Below are 17837 nucleotides of genomic sequence, written 5' to 3' on the forward strand. Positions count from 1 at the left end.
AATGCCTAAACTTAAGCTGTCTTGGATATTTTAGATGATAATGCAGCTTGAACAAAAAGATAAATACTAATATGGGGAAAGTAATGATTGCAAGTTGGAAATTAGTCCAATTAATAAGTCTCTATTAATAAGTCTCTATTAGTTTTTCACAAAATTAAACAAAATTAAATTTACTAAACAGCCAGTATCCCTCTCCCAGTGGAAAACCCTGATCTGTGAATAACTTAGCTACCTTCCACTAGCAGTTTCCTGAGATGAGGCTTTATCAATCTTCCAAAGGTGGAAAAAAAGGTCAGTAAACTGATTGAGTTATTAACTGATGTGTAATTCTGCTCCTCCCAGGCCCCCCTGTCTCTGCAGGTATGCTTTCTGTGGCGCCCCCTCCTTCTGCAGTTCCACCACCCATTGCTGGCCCTCCAGCACCCCCCCCTCCACCGGGTCCACCGCCCCCGATGGCAGTGCCCCCACCCATGCCCCCTCCGCTGCCCACTGGTGGAGGGCCTCCTGGGGGGCCGCCCGGGGGCCAGCTGACACCCTCAGGACTGGCTGCAGCCTTGGCTGGAGCCAAACTACGTAAAGTACATAGGGTGAGACTCCCTGGTTGAACCTCAGGAGGTTTATCCACACATGTTTATCAGTCTGTGCCAGGGACAGCCAGCAGCCGGAGGTTTGGTGTTTTTAGATTGTCCGTTAGTCCGTCCCATTCTTATGAATAAGATATCTCAGCCTCAAGGGGACTCCTCCTTGGTGTGAATGTTCAGTTTGACTCAAGGAACTCAATGAACTGATCAAAGGTAAAAGTCACTGTGACCTCACAAAGCACATTTGTTGCCTTATGAACAGAATATCTCAAGAACGCCCAGAGGGAATTTCTTCAAATTCGGTACAGACATTCACTTGAACTTTTTACAATTTGCTTGTCAGAGGTCAAAGTCACTTTCTTTTCCCTCGGAAATGTGTTACCTCATAAAAGCCTCGAGATAATACTTTCAAATTTGCAACAAAGGTTCAATTACACTCACAGATGAGCTGATTAGATTTCAGTGTGTCAAAGGTCAGAGGTCACAGTGGCCTCATGAATTTGGAAAAAAGTGTAAAAAACTTCACTTGCTGGCAGAAGTATATAAACACAAGATGGTATTTCTAGTTTTATTTAATCAGTATTTAATTTGGAAAAATGGAGACAGTAAACTCAAACCTGTTTTATTATGTGCTCCTCAGGAGGAAAGCAGTCCACCTGGGTCTGGAGCAAAAAGTGACTCCAACCGGTCTAGTGGTGGCAGTGGTGGTGGTGGGGAGGGTCTGATGCAGGAGATGAATGCCTTACTAGCTCGCAGGTCAAACAGCTACACACACACACACACACACACACACACACACACACACACACACACACACACACACACACACACACACACACACACACACACACACACACCTTCCCCTTTGTCTTATAGACAAATAGAAAAATAAAACGCCTGCTCTCTCAGCCCCTCAACATTTTCACCCTGGTTCCATTTTCCTCTGAAACTTGGATTTGAACTCTTGTTAATATTTCTTATATCTCCTCCTGGTAATGATCTTTGTGTGCTAGTCAATGATTTACCTTTATGATCTCACTGTTTGCTCATGTCCACATTCTGCCCTCACAGACGGAAAGCTTCAGAGAAACCTGATGAAGTAAGTTTTTTTTTATTTCAGGTCAACATATGTGTCATCATATATCATGCAGGTGTACAAGTGGTTAATTAATAACAACATGATTATTAATATTTTCTGACTGCAAATAATGGTGAAAAATGAAGCCTGAGCTTAATTTTATTCACTGCTGAGAACGAGATGAGAGGATTGATACTGTTCTCATGTGAGTGTAGCGTCGCATACAGACTAGGTGCAGTGTACAAAAACAAATTGTGAATTATTATAAGATATTATAAAACTATTTTAGCTATGAAATTCTAAGCTTTAGAGGAGCTGGGAGGCAGATTTAGTTCACTTCACACAAAGCCTCACTAGCTGTTCCTCCTTTTTCCAGTCTATGTGCTAAGCTAGCCGGTTTCATGGTGGCTTTATTATATTTAGCATTTAGACAAGAGTGGAATCAATGCTCTCGTCGAACTCTTGGCCTTAAATTGAAGAAGTGTATTTTAAAGAATGTTGAATTTTTGTCTTGTTAATGTTATCATCTGTTTTTTCCTCTTTCCTGCAGGATGACTCCAGTGGTCGGGGGCCTGGTCAGAACTCAACAGGTACAGACCAATTCTTCCATCCAGATAATTATATATATATTTACAACAAACTAGATTGGCAACTTTCACACACTCCTAAACATGTCAGATTTCGTTTCACATCAAGATCCATGAATTCTTCTCTTAGAAATCAATGAAAATGTTGAAAAACGTCCTATCTCATAGTGTGAGAGAAAGTGAAAAAGAATTCCTGTATCCACCCCCTCATCTCATTTCTTCCTCCTCTCCTCTCTAGATGCTGTGAAGAAGCCATGGGAACGATCCAACTCTGCAGAAAAGTCCTCACTGGTGTCCAGGTCTGCAAATAAGAGGAGGAGCGAGGGGAGAAAGACAGATCGTATAATAAATCAATGATATGAAACAGACAGGGACCATCTGGCATTAACCATAGGGATATATATCAGAATAAATCTCATCCTTTGCACTTCACGCACTAGGATGTTATCAGTATTGATTTTACGGGAAGGGTCAAAACTGTGGTAACTTTTAACAACAGTGCACCTCCCTTAAATACACAGTCTTATAATAGTTTTGTGTTTGTGTGCGTGTGTGTGTGTTGCAGGGTGAGACCCATTGGCAGCACGAGTGAATCAGACACAGAGTTTGACAGGATGAAACAGGTCAGTGTAATTCTCCTCTGTGTCGTTACATGAATGTTTTATGGGTTTTGTAAACTTAAATGATTTTAACACACCCTGTAAAACTCACAGGCAGGTTTTGTTTTGCAGGAAATCTTGGACGAAGTTGTACGCGAATTGCATAAGGTGAAAGACGAAATCATAAATGGTGAGCATTGTAAAGCACCCAGTAGCTCAGTATCTAGTAGCACGCAGCCTGTTAAATCTTTTATCTCTGCCAGACACCAGTGTTTACAACTCATTGGCAATAGTATCTTATTCTTTCACTTGAATTCTCACATAAATAAATGAGCTGACATCAATTATATGAACAAACCAAATGGCTTACCCAGGCAAAGCTTCTCTTTATGCTGCAGAAATCCTCCTCCTCCTAAACGCTGCGTTCTTTCCTTCCAGCCATCAGACAAGAAATCGGCAGAATCAGTACGTCCTAATCTCATCTGAGCCGCAGTCGGAGGAGAGCGAGAGGAGGAGCGAGAGGAGGACGGACATGCAGATGCACAGACACGAGGACCAAGGAATGTTCTCTCAACGTTTCTGTGAGCTTGCGATGCCACGATGCAAGTTGCAGAGATGTTGCGCCAACATTGGAGTCTGCTGGACAGCGAAAAACGGAAAGGGAAAAAAAAACGGCGATGAGCGAGAAAGGATTGACGAGAGGAGGTCACGAGAAATGGACGGATAAAGAATGACGACAGGACTGATGAACTAAACAGAGGATTGAAAGATGAACTGAAAGACAAGCGGAGGGATTGACGGACGTTAGTGCTGGGTTCGGTGTTGTGTCCTCTCTGTGCACCTACGATAGACTCAGTCAGCCCAGTGTTGCAACTCTTTGTTCTCTGTTCAGTCTTAAGAAGAAAATATTTTTGTTTTCTAAGTTTTTACTGTTTTATTATTTAAAAACTGTGGTGATAATGATGATGCTGTGGACGACAATGAGTATTTTAATGATATTATAGAAGGAGAAAGGAATCTTGCACACCATTTATGTCAGCCTTTTATATTTTCTATTTTATTTTTATTTTTTGGATTCGTCCCTAAGTATTTGATGATAAAAAGCACAATATGGGCGAAGCGGTGCTGCAGACTCACCTGGCCTCAACTGGCGTATTAAAAAAAACAGGCTTTTTATGACTTTGTTCATACTGATGTTGTGTGTCCAACCTTTTCTCTCCAGAGGTAATGGAAAACATGTTAATGTGTGAACGACAATTAGCCACTTAAATTACCTCCTCCTTCCACGTTCGACGTTTTACGAACGAGCAAAACGATTTTTCTGGCGAATAATCGAATAACTCTTGCTCTACAACTCCAGTGGGACGGAGGAACACGCTCGTCTCAGATGATCGAGATCATTGAAACTTGGGGATCGTTCACAGAACAGGCCAACAACTGTAAATGTGCCACCTAGTTTTACCTAGATATAAAACAATGTAGTGCTAGGGTATCTTATTAGTCATTCTATGCTTTGTGAACCGACCAAGTATGCATGAAATCTCTATCGATTCATTTTTTTATATTTATTTGGTTTGACGAATAGAGAAAAAGAATTAAAAAAAGAAAATAAAAATACAAACGGTGGTACATTTATTACAGTGGTTTGTTTCCATGAAGATTCCCCCTGTCTATATATGAGATGTTGAACTTGATAATGGTAGCAATGTGAAAAAAAAACAAAGGGGTGGGGGGAGTGTGCTGGCAATATGCAAATCTTGGATAGAAATGACTGTGCAGAAAGTGACTGTTGGCCCGTGTGATGGTAGCTACATGTGTCTTTGCAGGAAGGATTCTGTTGATTATGGGTTGTTTGCATTTTATCCACTCTGTCCGCTCTCAATACGTTCTGATTTAAAAAGCTGGAAGTAAATTCATTCAAACAGAAAACAAGACGTGTCCGACATCTACGCAATATCCTGCTGTGTGTGTGTGTGTGTGGATCATGTACAAATAATAGAAAAGTTTACATCTGAAGTTCAGACACATGACGAATCAACCACAAACAATCATCTTCATATAAGGATCTTTTACTGTTTTATATATCTTACAGTCATTTAAATAGAAACATCAGATCATTGTTATCAATCACAACACGTAGACAATAAAGTTTATACAGTGCATGGACAAAAAAAGCTTTAATAAGTCTGTCTGAGGAGCTGATGCCTCAGTCGCTGGTAAATCAGTGGAAAAAGTGCAACACTCCAAAGTAATTTAATGTGGTCTTCTCTGAACTTACTGGAAATATAGAAAGTGCACAAGTGATCACAAGAAGAACCTCGGCATATTTCAGTTCATTCACCAGCCGCGACAGTCTCCAAAACAAACACTTAAAACTCTTCGAACTTGATTTTTTGTATTGTACGTTGTTTCTGATTTTTTTTCTCCATTTAATGTACATAGAATCAAACCGTTCACAGTAGAATTGGGCGTCACTGGAGAAAAGGTTCTTCTTACTGAAAGGTAAGTTTCAATGCTCGTTTTCCACCTCAGCACCGTTCTGCGTGTTGGAAGTGAAATTAGATTTGGTGGAGTGAGTCTTTTAATTCCCACGTGCGGAGATGGTTGAAGGGGCCTGATGTAACGCTGCCGGGCAGGAGAGGAACTGACAGAGGTAGTGACAGCTCTGTAAAACTGCTTGAGAATAAACACGACCTTTGTCTTAACAGAAATGAGAAATGTTAACCTTCCATATATTATATTACACTGAATAAACATTGTTTACCAACTGTAAAGAGAAATACTTCAGTTTCAAACACACAGACAGTTATTTTTTAATGGTATTTGTATAACTTTACTTTTACTTTGAAGAAAGATAGAAATTAATTTGTGTGTATACAGGTATGTTGTAAGTTGGTAAACAATTAGATTTTTTTCAGTTTATTATCATATATCTTCCTCAGTGTCGTCTGGACACAAGAAAATATCATTGTCGTGACAACGGGGCCAGCTCTTTATTGAAGGTAAAAAAAGTCTGAATAAATAACCGAGCACTGGCTGTACGTGCTGATCTCCAATGACTGTATGTATGCAACTGATATGTGCACATTAGTTCCATATCGTAACATACAGGGCTAATTTAAGATGAGAATGCCCAACAGATCACATGAATACATACAGTCACAACCACACTACATGGAAAAAGCTTTAAACTAGAGAATTTCATTGCGGTCCTTCTTTTCTTTTAAACAATTGAACTTCACATTCAGTCACAGATCTACCCCTGCTTGCTCAGCTTGTACTCCCGCTTGATTCTGGCGTAGGGGCCGATGCTGTCATCGAACACAAAGTCCCATAATACCCGGGTCCAGGAAGTGTGTTGAGGCAGGCAGTCGTAATACTCTGCAGCGATGCTCTTGACCTGCATATAACAAACACATGAAAGTAAATATGTTTGTCTCTAGTAGCATTACATACAAAATACTGGACAGATTACCATGACATTTGGTGAAAAGATGTGGGTCGTGTAAGAACCTTTTTCCACTGTCTTCAACATTGTTCAACCTTTCCCTTGATTTCGCAGAGAATAATTCACGGATCTAGATGAAATAATCCAGCACATCTAGCATCAAAGTGGTGCAGATCCAAAATAAATAAAAATCTAGATTTAGTAAATCTAGATGTGATTTGGGCCTTGTCGGAGGTGTGCACTGCTCTGTGGCATTTTAGTTCAACTTCACAGCTTATTTCACCAAGAAATCAGATATAGACGGAAGAGCTGACTGAGGCAGACATTTTACTGCTTTGTTGAGCAGGAGCTTTTTACGTATATTTTTCTGTGTAATTAAAAAATATATATCACTGGATTTTATAAAAGTCGTTTTTTTCTAAACACAGAAAAAAGTTTACAGCAACATCACCTCTGTCAGGAACAAAAATAACTCATCAATATGAACATTGATTTCCAAACTTCCTGGATTAGTTGAATCCCCTCATGCTCGAGTGGTTCTCCTGAGTCAGCAGTTAATCAGTTACAAAACCTCGGCTTTTCATTTGATAAATATCTGCAGTCGATAGAAAAGAATGTGACATGTGGCGTTGGCTGATACCTTTTTTTGTGTTTAGCCTCTGACAGAAAGGAGAGGCCTGTCTTATCTGCTAACGCCTGGGGGAGATGTTGTGTTGTAACGCTGGACTAATTATAGCCTCAGGGTGGAGGAAACAAATGGCCACGGTTGACCTGTTGGAAATGTACAGTCAGGATTTATCACAGTAGCATGGTCTCACCTGAGGTAGTTTACTGCCAGGTATGCTGGGGAAGTCATGGTGCTCCATGTGATAGCCCACATTGAAGGTGATCAAGTTCAGTGCTCCATAGTAGGAATAGGTCTCGTGTCCCTTCAGGAACATGTAATGCTCAGCTATGAAATGTCCAGAGAATGGATGCAGTCCCATACCCAGGATGGATCCTGCAATGAGGTAAATGATGGGCTTCACCCCCCATAGATAATAGATGATTAAATCTGTCACGAGCTGGACCACCGCGTTCTGGATCTCCAGCTGACCCACTGGTTTAGGATTGACCACCAACGGGCGCAGGGCGTAAAAAAGCGGCTGGAGGAAGAGCCACACAACCTTCCTGGCCGGGGTGCAGAAGAACCATCCCTCTAAGTCCGTGGGGATGTCCACGTCCAGCTGGTCGCCTCCCAGATAGCGGTGGTGGTCGATGTGATACTTCTTGAAGGAGGCGGAGTAGGGCAGGCCGATGGGCAGGTTGGCCCACATGGCGAACCAGCGGTTCCACTTGGCCAGCTTGTTGCCAAAGGCCACATTGTGAGAGATGTCGTGGATGGCTAGAGTCAGGGAGTGGTTGATGCAGCCCCCGAAGGCGTAAGCCCAGAAGAAGATCCACTTCCAGGACAGGGTGTGGACCAGGTAGCAGGCCAGGAGCTGGGTTAGGACCATGCCTGATACTACCCACTTCAGCTGGGGGTCCGGACCCATCAGGGACTTGATCTCTGGATATTTGGCTGAGGAGAGAGGCAGGAAGAAAGAGAGATGAAATGGGGCATGGTTGGAGAGTCAGAAATAATCTAAAAAGAAGGAAGTAGTCAGAGTAATTAAAGGTTCAGAGAAAAGGTAGAGGGTTGAAAAGAAGAAGGCAGTAGAAGGACCAAATTAAAAAAGGGGGAAGTGATGTCAAGGGCACTTATAAATTAAAGGAAACAAAGTATCCATCATACAGCAGAGAAAGTTGTTTAACAGTCGTTTACAAATGGATTTTAAACACTTGATCTCATTCGTTTCACCGTGTCGCACCATGTCTCGATACTATGAATCTCAAAACAACACAGTCAAGCGTCCTGTGAGGTGCGAGTGCTTCTCCTGGGAGGAGCCTGCTGACAAAAGTCACTTTTAATTGGCAGAGGTGTTGTTTTGCTGAGGGAAATGAATCTCGGGGAGATACGAGGTCAAAAGATCTTTACAACACAATCTGCTCATACAGGATGTGTTCTGAAGAGATTTGGTGCAGTTGGTCAGAATCGTCCAAAATACAGGATCACAGGTGACGAGTCACTCCCAGCATGCCTCAGAGGAACGATAGCATCCACCAAAGATGATAACACATGCAAATATGCTTCAGCCACTTGTACAGTATATGACTGTTGAAAAAGTGGACTCACCCTAGCAACTGAAAGGTTAGGGTCACCTGAGGTTATTTAGTTTAAGTTTTACAACATATAAGACAATACTGGCTGGGACAACACCTGTTTTTTATTCTGCAGTAATATTTGATCTCATGCGTCAGTTACGTCATTTTCATGAGTTGCACTTTCTCTGGCATCGGAGGCGCAGCCCACACAACTGTAAAGTTAAATCAATAACCAGACACCATAAAGGAAATTGTTCAAACTGCTTAAAGCCACAGAGCAGAACATGCTGTACAGCCATCACTGGATTTCAACATCACTGTCCCAGAGAAGACAATTCATTTCATTCACTGTAACCGTACTGTACCACACTCAGGTTTCAGCCTCAAGTGTCAACCAGCAACCATCTGAGATTCAGCTGCACCCTACGAGTCAAAGCGTCCATTAAAATATGAAGCTAAAGTTTTTCTAGAAAAGCTTAACGAGATCGATCCTAACGCAATGTAGTGAGAACCAAATCATTTTCCATGGCAGGATACTCGAGTAGAGCCGACACCTACACACTCACCATACAAGGAGCCATTCACTACATGACACCGCCTGTCAATCAAAACAGGGCACATCATCATGCTAAAGGGAATGACCTTCGTCATTCTCGCCTCTGAGGGGTGAGGCAGAGGGTGATTAAAACAAAAATACTCTTTAATAATTCAAGGCTCGGTGGCGTCAAACCTCCCTTCACCCTCTTTCACACCAGAGCAGTCATGGACAAAGCCGGGATCAAATATACATCAACAGCTTTAGAAAGTGTTTATACTGAATTACATGATGGATCAGATAGTAAAAAGTGCTGTTTTTTCCATAGGGATTTCATATCCTTCAAGTGAAGTGAGAAAATATGAAGGATGATAATATAAATATCCTGATCCAGATCCCCTGACTCTTAACAAAGCCTCTCTCCTAACTTGATGCATGACATTGTGTCTCTATGTTTGTCATGAGCGGGGGGGTGAGTCTTGTTACCTAGCGAGCCCAGGGGCATTGTCAGCTGCACCTGCTATCAACAGAAAGTCACACAGAGAGTATAGGGGAGAGCAGACAACAGGGGCTGGGGGGCTCGTTTACACAAAAGCCAACAGGTTCAGGCCTTGTGTGAAACATTTCAAGCAACAGAGACGGAGACACTACACCTGAAATAATAATGACCCCTAAACGTTGACTTAACTCAATTACGTCTTAAATTTCCATGTAATTTTATTACACAAGTTCAATGTAAAGGGTCAGATTGAATCAAGAGTTTTACATCATGTTGAGTTGGTCAAATAACTCCAGAAATATTTGATTAAATAAAATTAAACTCCTACATAAAACTTATGTTTATTTACAAGTTTAACTTTGACCTCAAACTGGTGTTTAATGTATATATTTATGTATACGTTTGATTAAATAAACTTGAGCTTTCACATGTAACTTGTGATTCATGTTTATTTATGTACAAGTTTGATTTCATAAACTTAAACTTAAACATAAAATGTGTTTAATGTAAATATTTACGTCTACATCTAATTTTATTTCATCCAATCACTCGAGTTATTTGATATGAACATGAAATGTGCTCAACATGAAATGTGACCCTTCACATTGAACTTGTGTAACATGGAAATTTAATATGTAATAAAATTCATAAAATCAACGTTTGAAGCATGATTATTTTTCAATGTGTCTCTCTTTCTAATGGGAAGAGAAATAAATAAATAAATAAAAAACATGAAAATACTAATGCAATGAAGTTAATGGACATTCTCCCGTACTGTTATCTTAAATCTTTGAAATATAAATTGATTAACATCCTATTTTTCACACTTTTGGTTTAAAAATGTACTGTTCATTCAGAATTGTTCTACTTGCACTACTAGTATTTCTACTTGTGAATATGTAACTCCCATTGATGTGTGTGTGGGATTTATTCCACTGTGTGTTATCTTCCAGTTTCTGCTCTTCCCTAGAGTCCATTGTGGACTGAGGTTTCTTTAACCAACGGCTAGTAAACAGGTTTAACCGGCTGCGATCTTATAGTGACACACGCGCGCTCACACACACACTTCACACTTCAACTTACTACACTAACTAGGCAGAAACTCAGGAGGTTTCTCTCTTCTCTCAGGGATGTTGGGTCTTTGCATCATGTTCTTACCCAGTATCTCTTTTCTCCTGGACGTGTGCGGCTGATCGTTGTAGACCCATTCAAAGTCCCCTCTTCCACCTGTCTTCCCCATGGCTTCTCCTCCGTGAAGGTGTGTGTGTCTGTGAGAGTGTGTGTGAGGCTCTGCGGCGCTGTGTCATCAAACCGGCACAGTATCGGGGCCACACCCACTCGCACTGGCTGCAAGGGTGAAGGTGTGTAAAGGTGTGATAATCAGCCCCGCCCCTCCGTGTGACAAGAGGGAGGTACAGGTGAGTGTGCACCTGCTGACAATGCGTGTGTGTGCGTGCGCCTGTGTGTGCGTGCAGCCCTCAGGTGTGTGTACTCTCTGCATCTTTACGTTATTTCAACAGGACCTATCACTATACATTTATGCTCGGAGGAAATTGAAAAAGTACTATTGAAGAAAAGAAAATACTATTGACAAGATCAGTAAGTTCTGTTGTTGTGTTTTTTTTTTACCAGTATCCAGCACAGATACTGTTTGCTATGTATTTAAACTATGTAAGATATGTTAAATATCAGTGGAGTTAGTAAGTGACACCAGTTATTAACCGTCCCCTTTACAACCACAAATACTGTGAAGGACCTGCTATGACGGCTTACTTTCACAAATGTGTAGTGTCTCTTCAGGATAAGAACTTCATTTCTAAACCCTCTAATTAGTATTGATTAGAGTTGGCCAATGGAACAACACAAGTCATTATAGCAATATGACTTTCATCAATAGCTGTACACAAAAAGATTAAATATCTATCAATATATTGCTTATGCTTTGTGAAAGCACAGTGAGGAGGTATAACACATAATTGATCAGATTTATAATAAGTTTTTGTCATTTAAAACCACATCTTTCAATCAGGGTCAAAGATCAGTCTTTAAATTTAACAGAAATAATAATGTGAATAATCATGATAATTATCTAATTCTGCTGATACAAACAATTTCATCTTAATAGAAGTTTTGGTTATGCTGTCCAGTCCTAACAGTTACTGAGATTTATAATGGTGCATGTTCAAATATCTTCCTTTCAAAAATGTTGTATGTGTACCATGTACTCCAATTTCAACTACACGTTTGCACATTTGACAAATACCAAAAATTAACAATATTTTCCGTCAACCCCACAGAACATGAACTTGGTGGGCAGGAATACGCCGAGTCAGGAAACTGCAGCATGATTTCTGTCCATACCGCCCAGCCCTAGAATTGATCAATCGATTTTATTCTAAAAAAAAAGAGGCCAAGAAGTTGCTTGTTCGTGTTTGTTTTTTTACTGTATTTCTCCACATGATAATATAAATTAAATATAATCAGTTTTTGACATTTCTGTTCACTGTAAAACAGCAATATAAACATTGTTGCATTTGAATTATTATCGCACTTTATTGCTTTTTTATAAACAAAACAATTAATGAACTGACCTAACCTTTTGTAAAATAAAAAAAACACCTTCAGTTACAATTCTATATTCATGGTTTTAAAAATAAAGAAGCTGACACGTTAGGAAAGACTCAGCTGCAATGGTTTATCTTTATTTACATCACTTTAAGTTTTCAGACATGTTATTTTGAAGCAATAATATATTATTATGATTAATGTGACCATGTGAAAATCTTGATTTTTACCTCATAAATAAATAAATAACATGTATTTCTCTTTGACTTCCTGCTCAGCTTAACAGGAGCTCTCTGGTCCAAACCACGCGAGACTTGATATGTGGAGCAGTGTGGCGACGAGAGTTGAGAGGAGCGGAGTTGTTGACGGAGAGGGAGGAGGAAGGCTGAGAGGAGAAGACACACTGGAAACAAAACAGCACTTAAACAGGAGGAAACACCAAAATAAACATGGCGTCGGGGGACACCCTGTACATAGAGACCGACGGGTCGGAGATGCCTGCGGAAATAGTGGAACTACACGAAATCGAAGTAGAGACAATCGAGACAACAATAGTTGGAGATGACTGCGAACACCAGCCGATGATCGCGTTACAGCCGCTGGACGATCCGGACTCGATGCACCAGCACCAGGAGGTGATTTTAGTGCAAACCAGGGAGGAGGTGGTGGGAGAGGACGACTCCGAAATGCACACGGAGGACGGCTACGAGGACCAGATCCTCATCCCGGTGCCCGCCGCGGAGGAGGACTACATCGAGCAGACGCTGGTCACTGTGGCCGGGAAGAGCTCGGGCCGAATGAAGAGGGCTGGCAGCGGGAAGAAAGCGGGCAAAAAGAGCTACCTGAGCGGGGGAGAGATGGGCCGAAAGTGGGAGCAGAAGCAGGTCCAGATCAAGACTCTGGAGGGGGAGTTTTCCGTCACTATGTGGTCATCGGGTAAGTTCAGAGTCCGGAGTGAATTCCTGCTTCGCTTTGTTCGCAGCGTGTTCGCCGGGCGACGAGGCCCGGCCGGGGCCTTGTGCTCCGCCAAAGTGCGGACGATTCCCCCGCTCCGAACCACTTAAAACCTCATTTGCAATGTTTTTGTTTTTATGGGAAGCCATGTTTTATGTGTCGATGGGCGCCGCCATATTTCCCCGGTCGAGAAAGTATGGCGGCCCGAAAAAATGGCGTTTATTTGGCCGACGAAGATGGCGGCGAGTGTGGGAGCGGGTGCAGCTGGATCCGCGAGGAGGAGGCCGCTGTGGCGCAGTTTACTTCAACTGAGCGGCCCGAGGTGCTGCCTTCAGGAACCGCTCATACTTCTCACCACCGAGGCAGTGAACGCACCACAGCTTGTTTTATTTATAAAAGTATGGTTAACTCAAGTTAAGCGGAGGATGTGTTTAAACTATGTGCTGTTCTTCAGCCTTGGGAAATATTATATAATTCTGATGAGGTATATGCACGTACAAGTATTTATTCTTTTTTTTAATTATTATTATATCTGTGGCTATATAAAACACAGCGCCATTTAAAATGTGTCAAATTAATATTCATTTAAAAACAATATAAACTCATATTTTTTTATTTATTTACAGTTTTATTTAATATAACACATTTCATACACAGAGGTAGAGTTTAAAACAATTTCAAGCAATTCAAGAAATGTAAATGCGTAAAATAAAAGGGTTAAAGAGATTTTTTTACCAAAGATTAAGTTGTGTATAAAATAAATACTAAGTGAAGGGAGAAAAAGGTGTAAATTTCTAACATAAAAATAGAATGAAATACGATGATAAAAAAGTTTTAATCTGGTTTTATGACTGCAATGGATGAAGCATTGCTAAGAACATCAGGCAGTTTGTTCAAGCGCTGTGTTGCATAATGACTAAAAGCTGCTTCTCCGTGTTTGGATACCTGAGCAGATCAAGTCCCAGTGATATCAGACGTCTCACTGTACAGATGGGTGGTGTCAATTAAAAGCAGACATGTCAAAACAAAGTATGTGACAAAGAAAATGATTACAATCTCCTGGTCCTTAGCTATTGAGATTTATACGTACGAATTATATACTGAACCAGATATGATTATGTTTACATCTCCATATTTTGTCTTATTAGGTGTGAAGTAAACAGAAAGTTTTTAAGAAACAACACATTTGGTGGCTATGTTTACAATGTGTGTTTTAATACATATTTTTTATTAACTATTTATGCTTGAGGTTTACTCGTTTTGTATGAACACTGTTTAGTGTTTGATTGGTTTTGCCTTATTACTTTTGAGAATCTTTCAGATAGAATAATTTTAATAAATCAAAAAGTGACCTGTCCTGTCAAAACTTAAATGTTCTGTTTTTTTATACCAGTAGTAAAATGGTACCAGTAAAGGGTGATCTTAACAAATTGGTGACGTGATAAGACATTTAACTCTAAATGTATTTAATAAGTTTCTTCTGGATCTGTCCCTCTCATTCAGACGACAAGAAGGACATAGACCATGAAGAACAAATCGCAGGAGAGAACTCGCCTCCAGATTATTCAGAGTACATGACAGGGAAGAAGCTTCCTCCAGGAGGCATCCCAGGCATCGACCTGTCGGACCCCAAACAGCTGGCAGAGTTTGCACGGTACGTTTATGTTCCCTCAAGGCATATTCACTGGGCTGTATGAATAATAATAATTATTCAAATAAGTTTTTCATAACAGAAATTAAGACTAAGCACTAAAGACCAGTGAAAGGAATTTTGTTGTGAAACGGGTACAAAAGTAAGATAAGTAATTCATTCAATTAAACCAACAAATGTTGCAACATTTCAAACAGTAGATTTTTTTTCCAAGTGACTTAACTAAATGTTAACATGTATGTTTTTCAGGAATTTTGACAATTGTGTCAATCATCATCCATAACATTGTCATGTTTACTTCTTTTGCAGAATGAAGCCAAGAAAAGTAAAAGAAGACGATGCACCCAGGACGATAGCTTGTCCACACAAAGTGAGTGCAGTGTTGTTTATTATGGGTGCCAAGTGGTCGGCACCCCTAGGTAATGCATTGCGCTTAGGGGTGAAATGCAGATTTGAGAGATTTGTCACTCTCAAATCTCTCAGACCTGTGCTTATATCCGCCACGAGAAATCGAGGAATTATTTCCGAAACAGATTCCCATTGAGTCTCATGTTAATTTTGACGTAAATTTCTGGAAAGTTTAAAACGGAAAAATAAATCCTAAATCGCTCCCACGGCCCCATTTCTTAGCTCTCACCAGTAAAACATATATCTGTTTGTTGTTTAAAGTCTTGTGATTCTCAAAATGTTTTCATTTTACAGATAGGACTTTTTTTTGAGTAACAAGCATTTGTTTGCGGAGAGCGCTAGAGTGGAGATATATATCTGCTCCATTGAGTCCCATGTTAATTTTCGGAGTTCGTTTTTGGAATTAGAGCTACGTTTCTAAATTGCTCGCACAGCCTCATTTTTTGACTTTAACCAATGAATGGTTAAATGTATCTATAATATCTATAATATCTGCTTGTTCGTCAAAGTCCCGTGATTCTCACGGTGTTTTCATTTCACAGATAGGAGTTATAGATTTTGAATTAGAGCATTTTGTTCACGACGTTCAGATTTCTCACTCGCTCTCTGTCACAGGTGCGGTCGTTAGTGAGTTACACACGCAGAGGAGGGGCCAATGGGGGAAAGGGAGACAGAGATCTTTATATTAACTACTTCAAAGGTGTTGATCAACAGTATATGTAGTGAGGTGGGTAGAGCAGAGGGACAGCGACTCAGAGGTCGTGAGTTCAAGTCCAGGTGAGGGCAGAACCGTAACATTGATTTTTCTTTGTCTGATGATTTAGAACAACAATGTGATTGGATCAGTGGTTGAGACGCTGACTCAGTGATCCACTGGTCGTGAGTTCAAAACCCACTGAAGCCAAAAATTACTTTTGAACTGATATATTATTGTGTATGCAGTGATAGCGCCACCTACTGGTCAGTGTGAAAATGAAGTTCGAGCAATCGGTCCCAAAATTCTGTCACATGATCAGAGTCAACACCTGATCAAGTCAAGGCTATCACTATCACTGCATACACAGTGATAGTGATAGTGCCACCTAGTGGTCAGTGTGAAAATGAAGTTTGAGCAATCGGTCCCAAATTGCACACCCTCTCTCTCTCTCTCACCCCCCAAAAAAAAACAAAGAGTCTGTCTGGAGCCGGCAGCAAGCAAGGCACCCATTCGAAATTTCTCGGCAGGAGGAATTTTCTAGTTATATATGGGGTTGATCAATTTAATTTTAAATACAAAACAGCAGCTCACTCTTGTATGTGATTATTATATTGAGTACATGCATGTATTCGTTCGTTAGTGTAAGGAGCATATCGGCATGTATAGGTTTCTACACTGACATCAACACATATCAAGTGAACATGTCCCGAGGGATTAGTTCTATCTGTTTTATCCCCCTCTCAGGGATGTACCAAGATGTTCAGGGACAACTCAGCGATGAGGAAGCACTTGCATACCCACGGGCCTCGTGTGCACGTCTGTGCCGAATGTGGCAAAGCCTTTGTGGAGAGTTCAAAACTGAAGAGGCATCAACTTGTACACACAGGAGAGAAACCTTTCCAGGTGAGTTCCTTCAATTTGTGAATGCCAGTTAAGCTGCATAACTTTAAGGTGCTTATGCTGTTTGTAAAAAATCTTGTTATAACCATCTCAAATACAGCATACAATGGAAAAGTGATACCAGAAGTGTTAACTCTCTTTCCCTCTCTTCTCCAGTGCACATTTGAGGGCTGTGGCAAACGCTTCTCTCTGGACTTTAACTTGCGCACACATGTGCGTATTCACACTGGAGATCGGCCGTATGTGTGCCCGTTTGACGGCTGCAACAAAAAATTTGCCCAGTCAACCAACCTGAAGTCTCACATCCTCACACACGCCAAAGCCAAAAACAACCAGTGAACCAGGCTCACGGTGAGCACACACCAGAGGATCTGACCTGCAACTCTGCTCCTTGACAGACTGACTAATGTCCCGTGGCCTGCTTTATGACATAAGAAGTCCCCTTTGTATCGTCCCCAGGTAAAGGTTTGAACTGAGAAATGACCTTTTCTCAAACTTTTTGATATACACATGGAGGGTTTGAACAAGATACTTGTGAGAATCCCGACTCCCTCAGGCCTCCTGCTCGACCACGGCGCTACCTGGATGGATCAATCTACGGTTTTCTTCTTGTGAAGATGTTAATTCATGGATCTGCACCTAAAAACTTATTTATACCTTAACACAACCAGATAAAAAGGTTTTTGCAATACAAGTCAAATTTGCATCGATCCTTAGCAATGACACCTTTTCAATTTTGTACTCCTCCCTGAGTGTGCATATTGTACACTGTTTGACATAAGCTCTGTGGTAATGTGTGTAGTAAGAGTGTCCCGGTTTGTTTTACCTGCCCCTTTTCCCTTCGTGTGTGTGTGTGTGTGTGTGTGCGTGTGCGTTTCAAGGGTGGACTGGGTGGTCTTTGCATATTTTCGTTTTGTACGCAATATCAGAATCATGTAGATAATAGCCATGTAATTTTCAATAGTCATCACTGATTAAAAATGTTTTTCCCCCTTGCACTACCAATACAAAAAGCTTTATTTGTCCTGTCACAACCATAGACTGTATAAGGGTCACAATAAGATCTCAAACCTAAACTATAATTCATAATATATTCAACTATTTTAGTAGCAGCAGAGTTTAGAGACAAATCCTGCAGTGTTTTTTAAGGA

At 40.8% G+C, this 17837-nt stretch overlaps 3 protein-coding genes across 6 annotated transcripts in view; 2 read left to right on the forward strand and 1 right to left on the reverse strand.

The window, feature by feature from the left end:
* evla (Enah/Vasp-like a) overlaps nt 1-4774 on the forward strand; it is a 38658-nt gene extending 33884 nt beyond the window's left edge. For all 4 annotated transcript variants that reach the window (XM_035167889.2, XM_035167888.2, XM_035167887.2 and 1 more), the window contains 8 exons: nt 343-587; nt 1222-1337; nt 1653-1680; nt 2210-2249; nt 2485-2545; nt 2812-2869; nt 2978-3035; nt 3284-4774. In XM_035167889.2, coding sequence (XP_035023780.2) covers nt 343-587; nt 1222-1337; nt 1653-1680; nt 2210-2249; nt 2485-2545; nt 2812-2869; nt 2978-3035; nt 3284-3321 — 644 coding nt within the window. In that variant the 3' untranslated portion in view covers nt 3322-4774. The remainder of the gene's footprint in view (nt 1-342; nt 588-1221; nt 1338-1652; nt 1681-2209; nt 2250-2484; nt 2546-2811; nt 2870-2977; nt 3036-3283) is intronic.
* A 124-nt stretch (nt 4775-4898) lies between these two features.
* Nucleotides 4899-10843, reverse strand: degs2 (delta(4)-desaturase, sphingolipid 2). Its single transcript, XM_035167894.2, has 3 exons — nt 10670-10843; nt 7112-7854; nt 4899-6245 (listed from the first exon to the last, which is right to left on the reverse strand). Exons 1-3 carry the CDS (start codon nt 10749-10751, stop codon nt 6102-6104), a joined length of 969 nt encoding a protein of 322 aa, XP_035023785.1. The 5' UTR covers nt 10752-10843; the 3' UTR covers nt 4899-6101.
* A 1537-nt stretch (nt 10844-12380) lies between these two features.
* yy1a (YY1 transcription factor a) lies at nt 12381-17691 on the forward strand. Its single transcript, XM_035167893.2, has 5 exons — nt 12381-13012; nt 14534-14684; nt 14991-15051; nt 16531-16689; nt 16843-17691. The coding sequence occupies exons 1-5, from the start codon at nt 12526-12528 to the stop codon at nt 17023-17025; spliced, it is 1041 nt and encodes a 346-aa protein (XP_035023784.1). The 5' UTR covers nt 12381-12525; the 3' UTR covers nt 17026-17691.
* Nucleotides 17692-17837: the final 146 nt, after the last annotated feature.

This window comes from Hippoglossus stenolepis, chromosome 10 (genome assembly GCF_022539355.2).
Source record: "Hippoglossus stenolepis isolate QCI-W04-F060 chromosome 10, HSTE1.2, whole genome shotgun sequence".
In the NCBI taxonomy this organism is placed as follows: Eukaryota; Metazoa; Chordata; class Actinopteri; order Pleuronectiformes; family Pleuronectidae; genus Hippoglossus; species Hippoglossus stenolepis.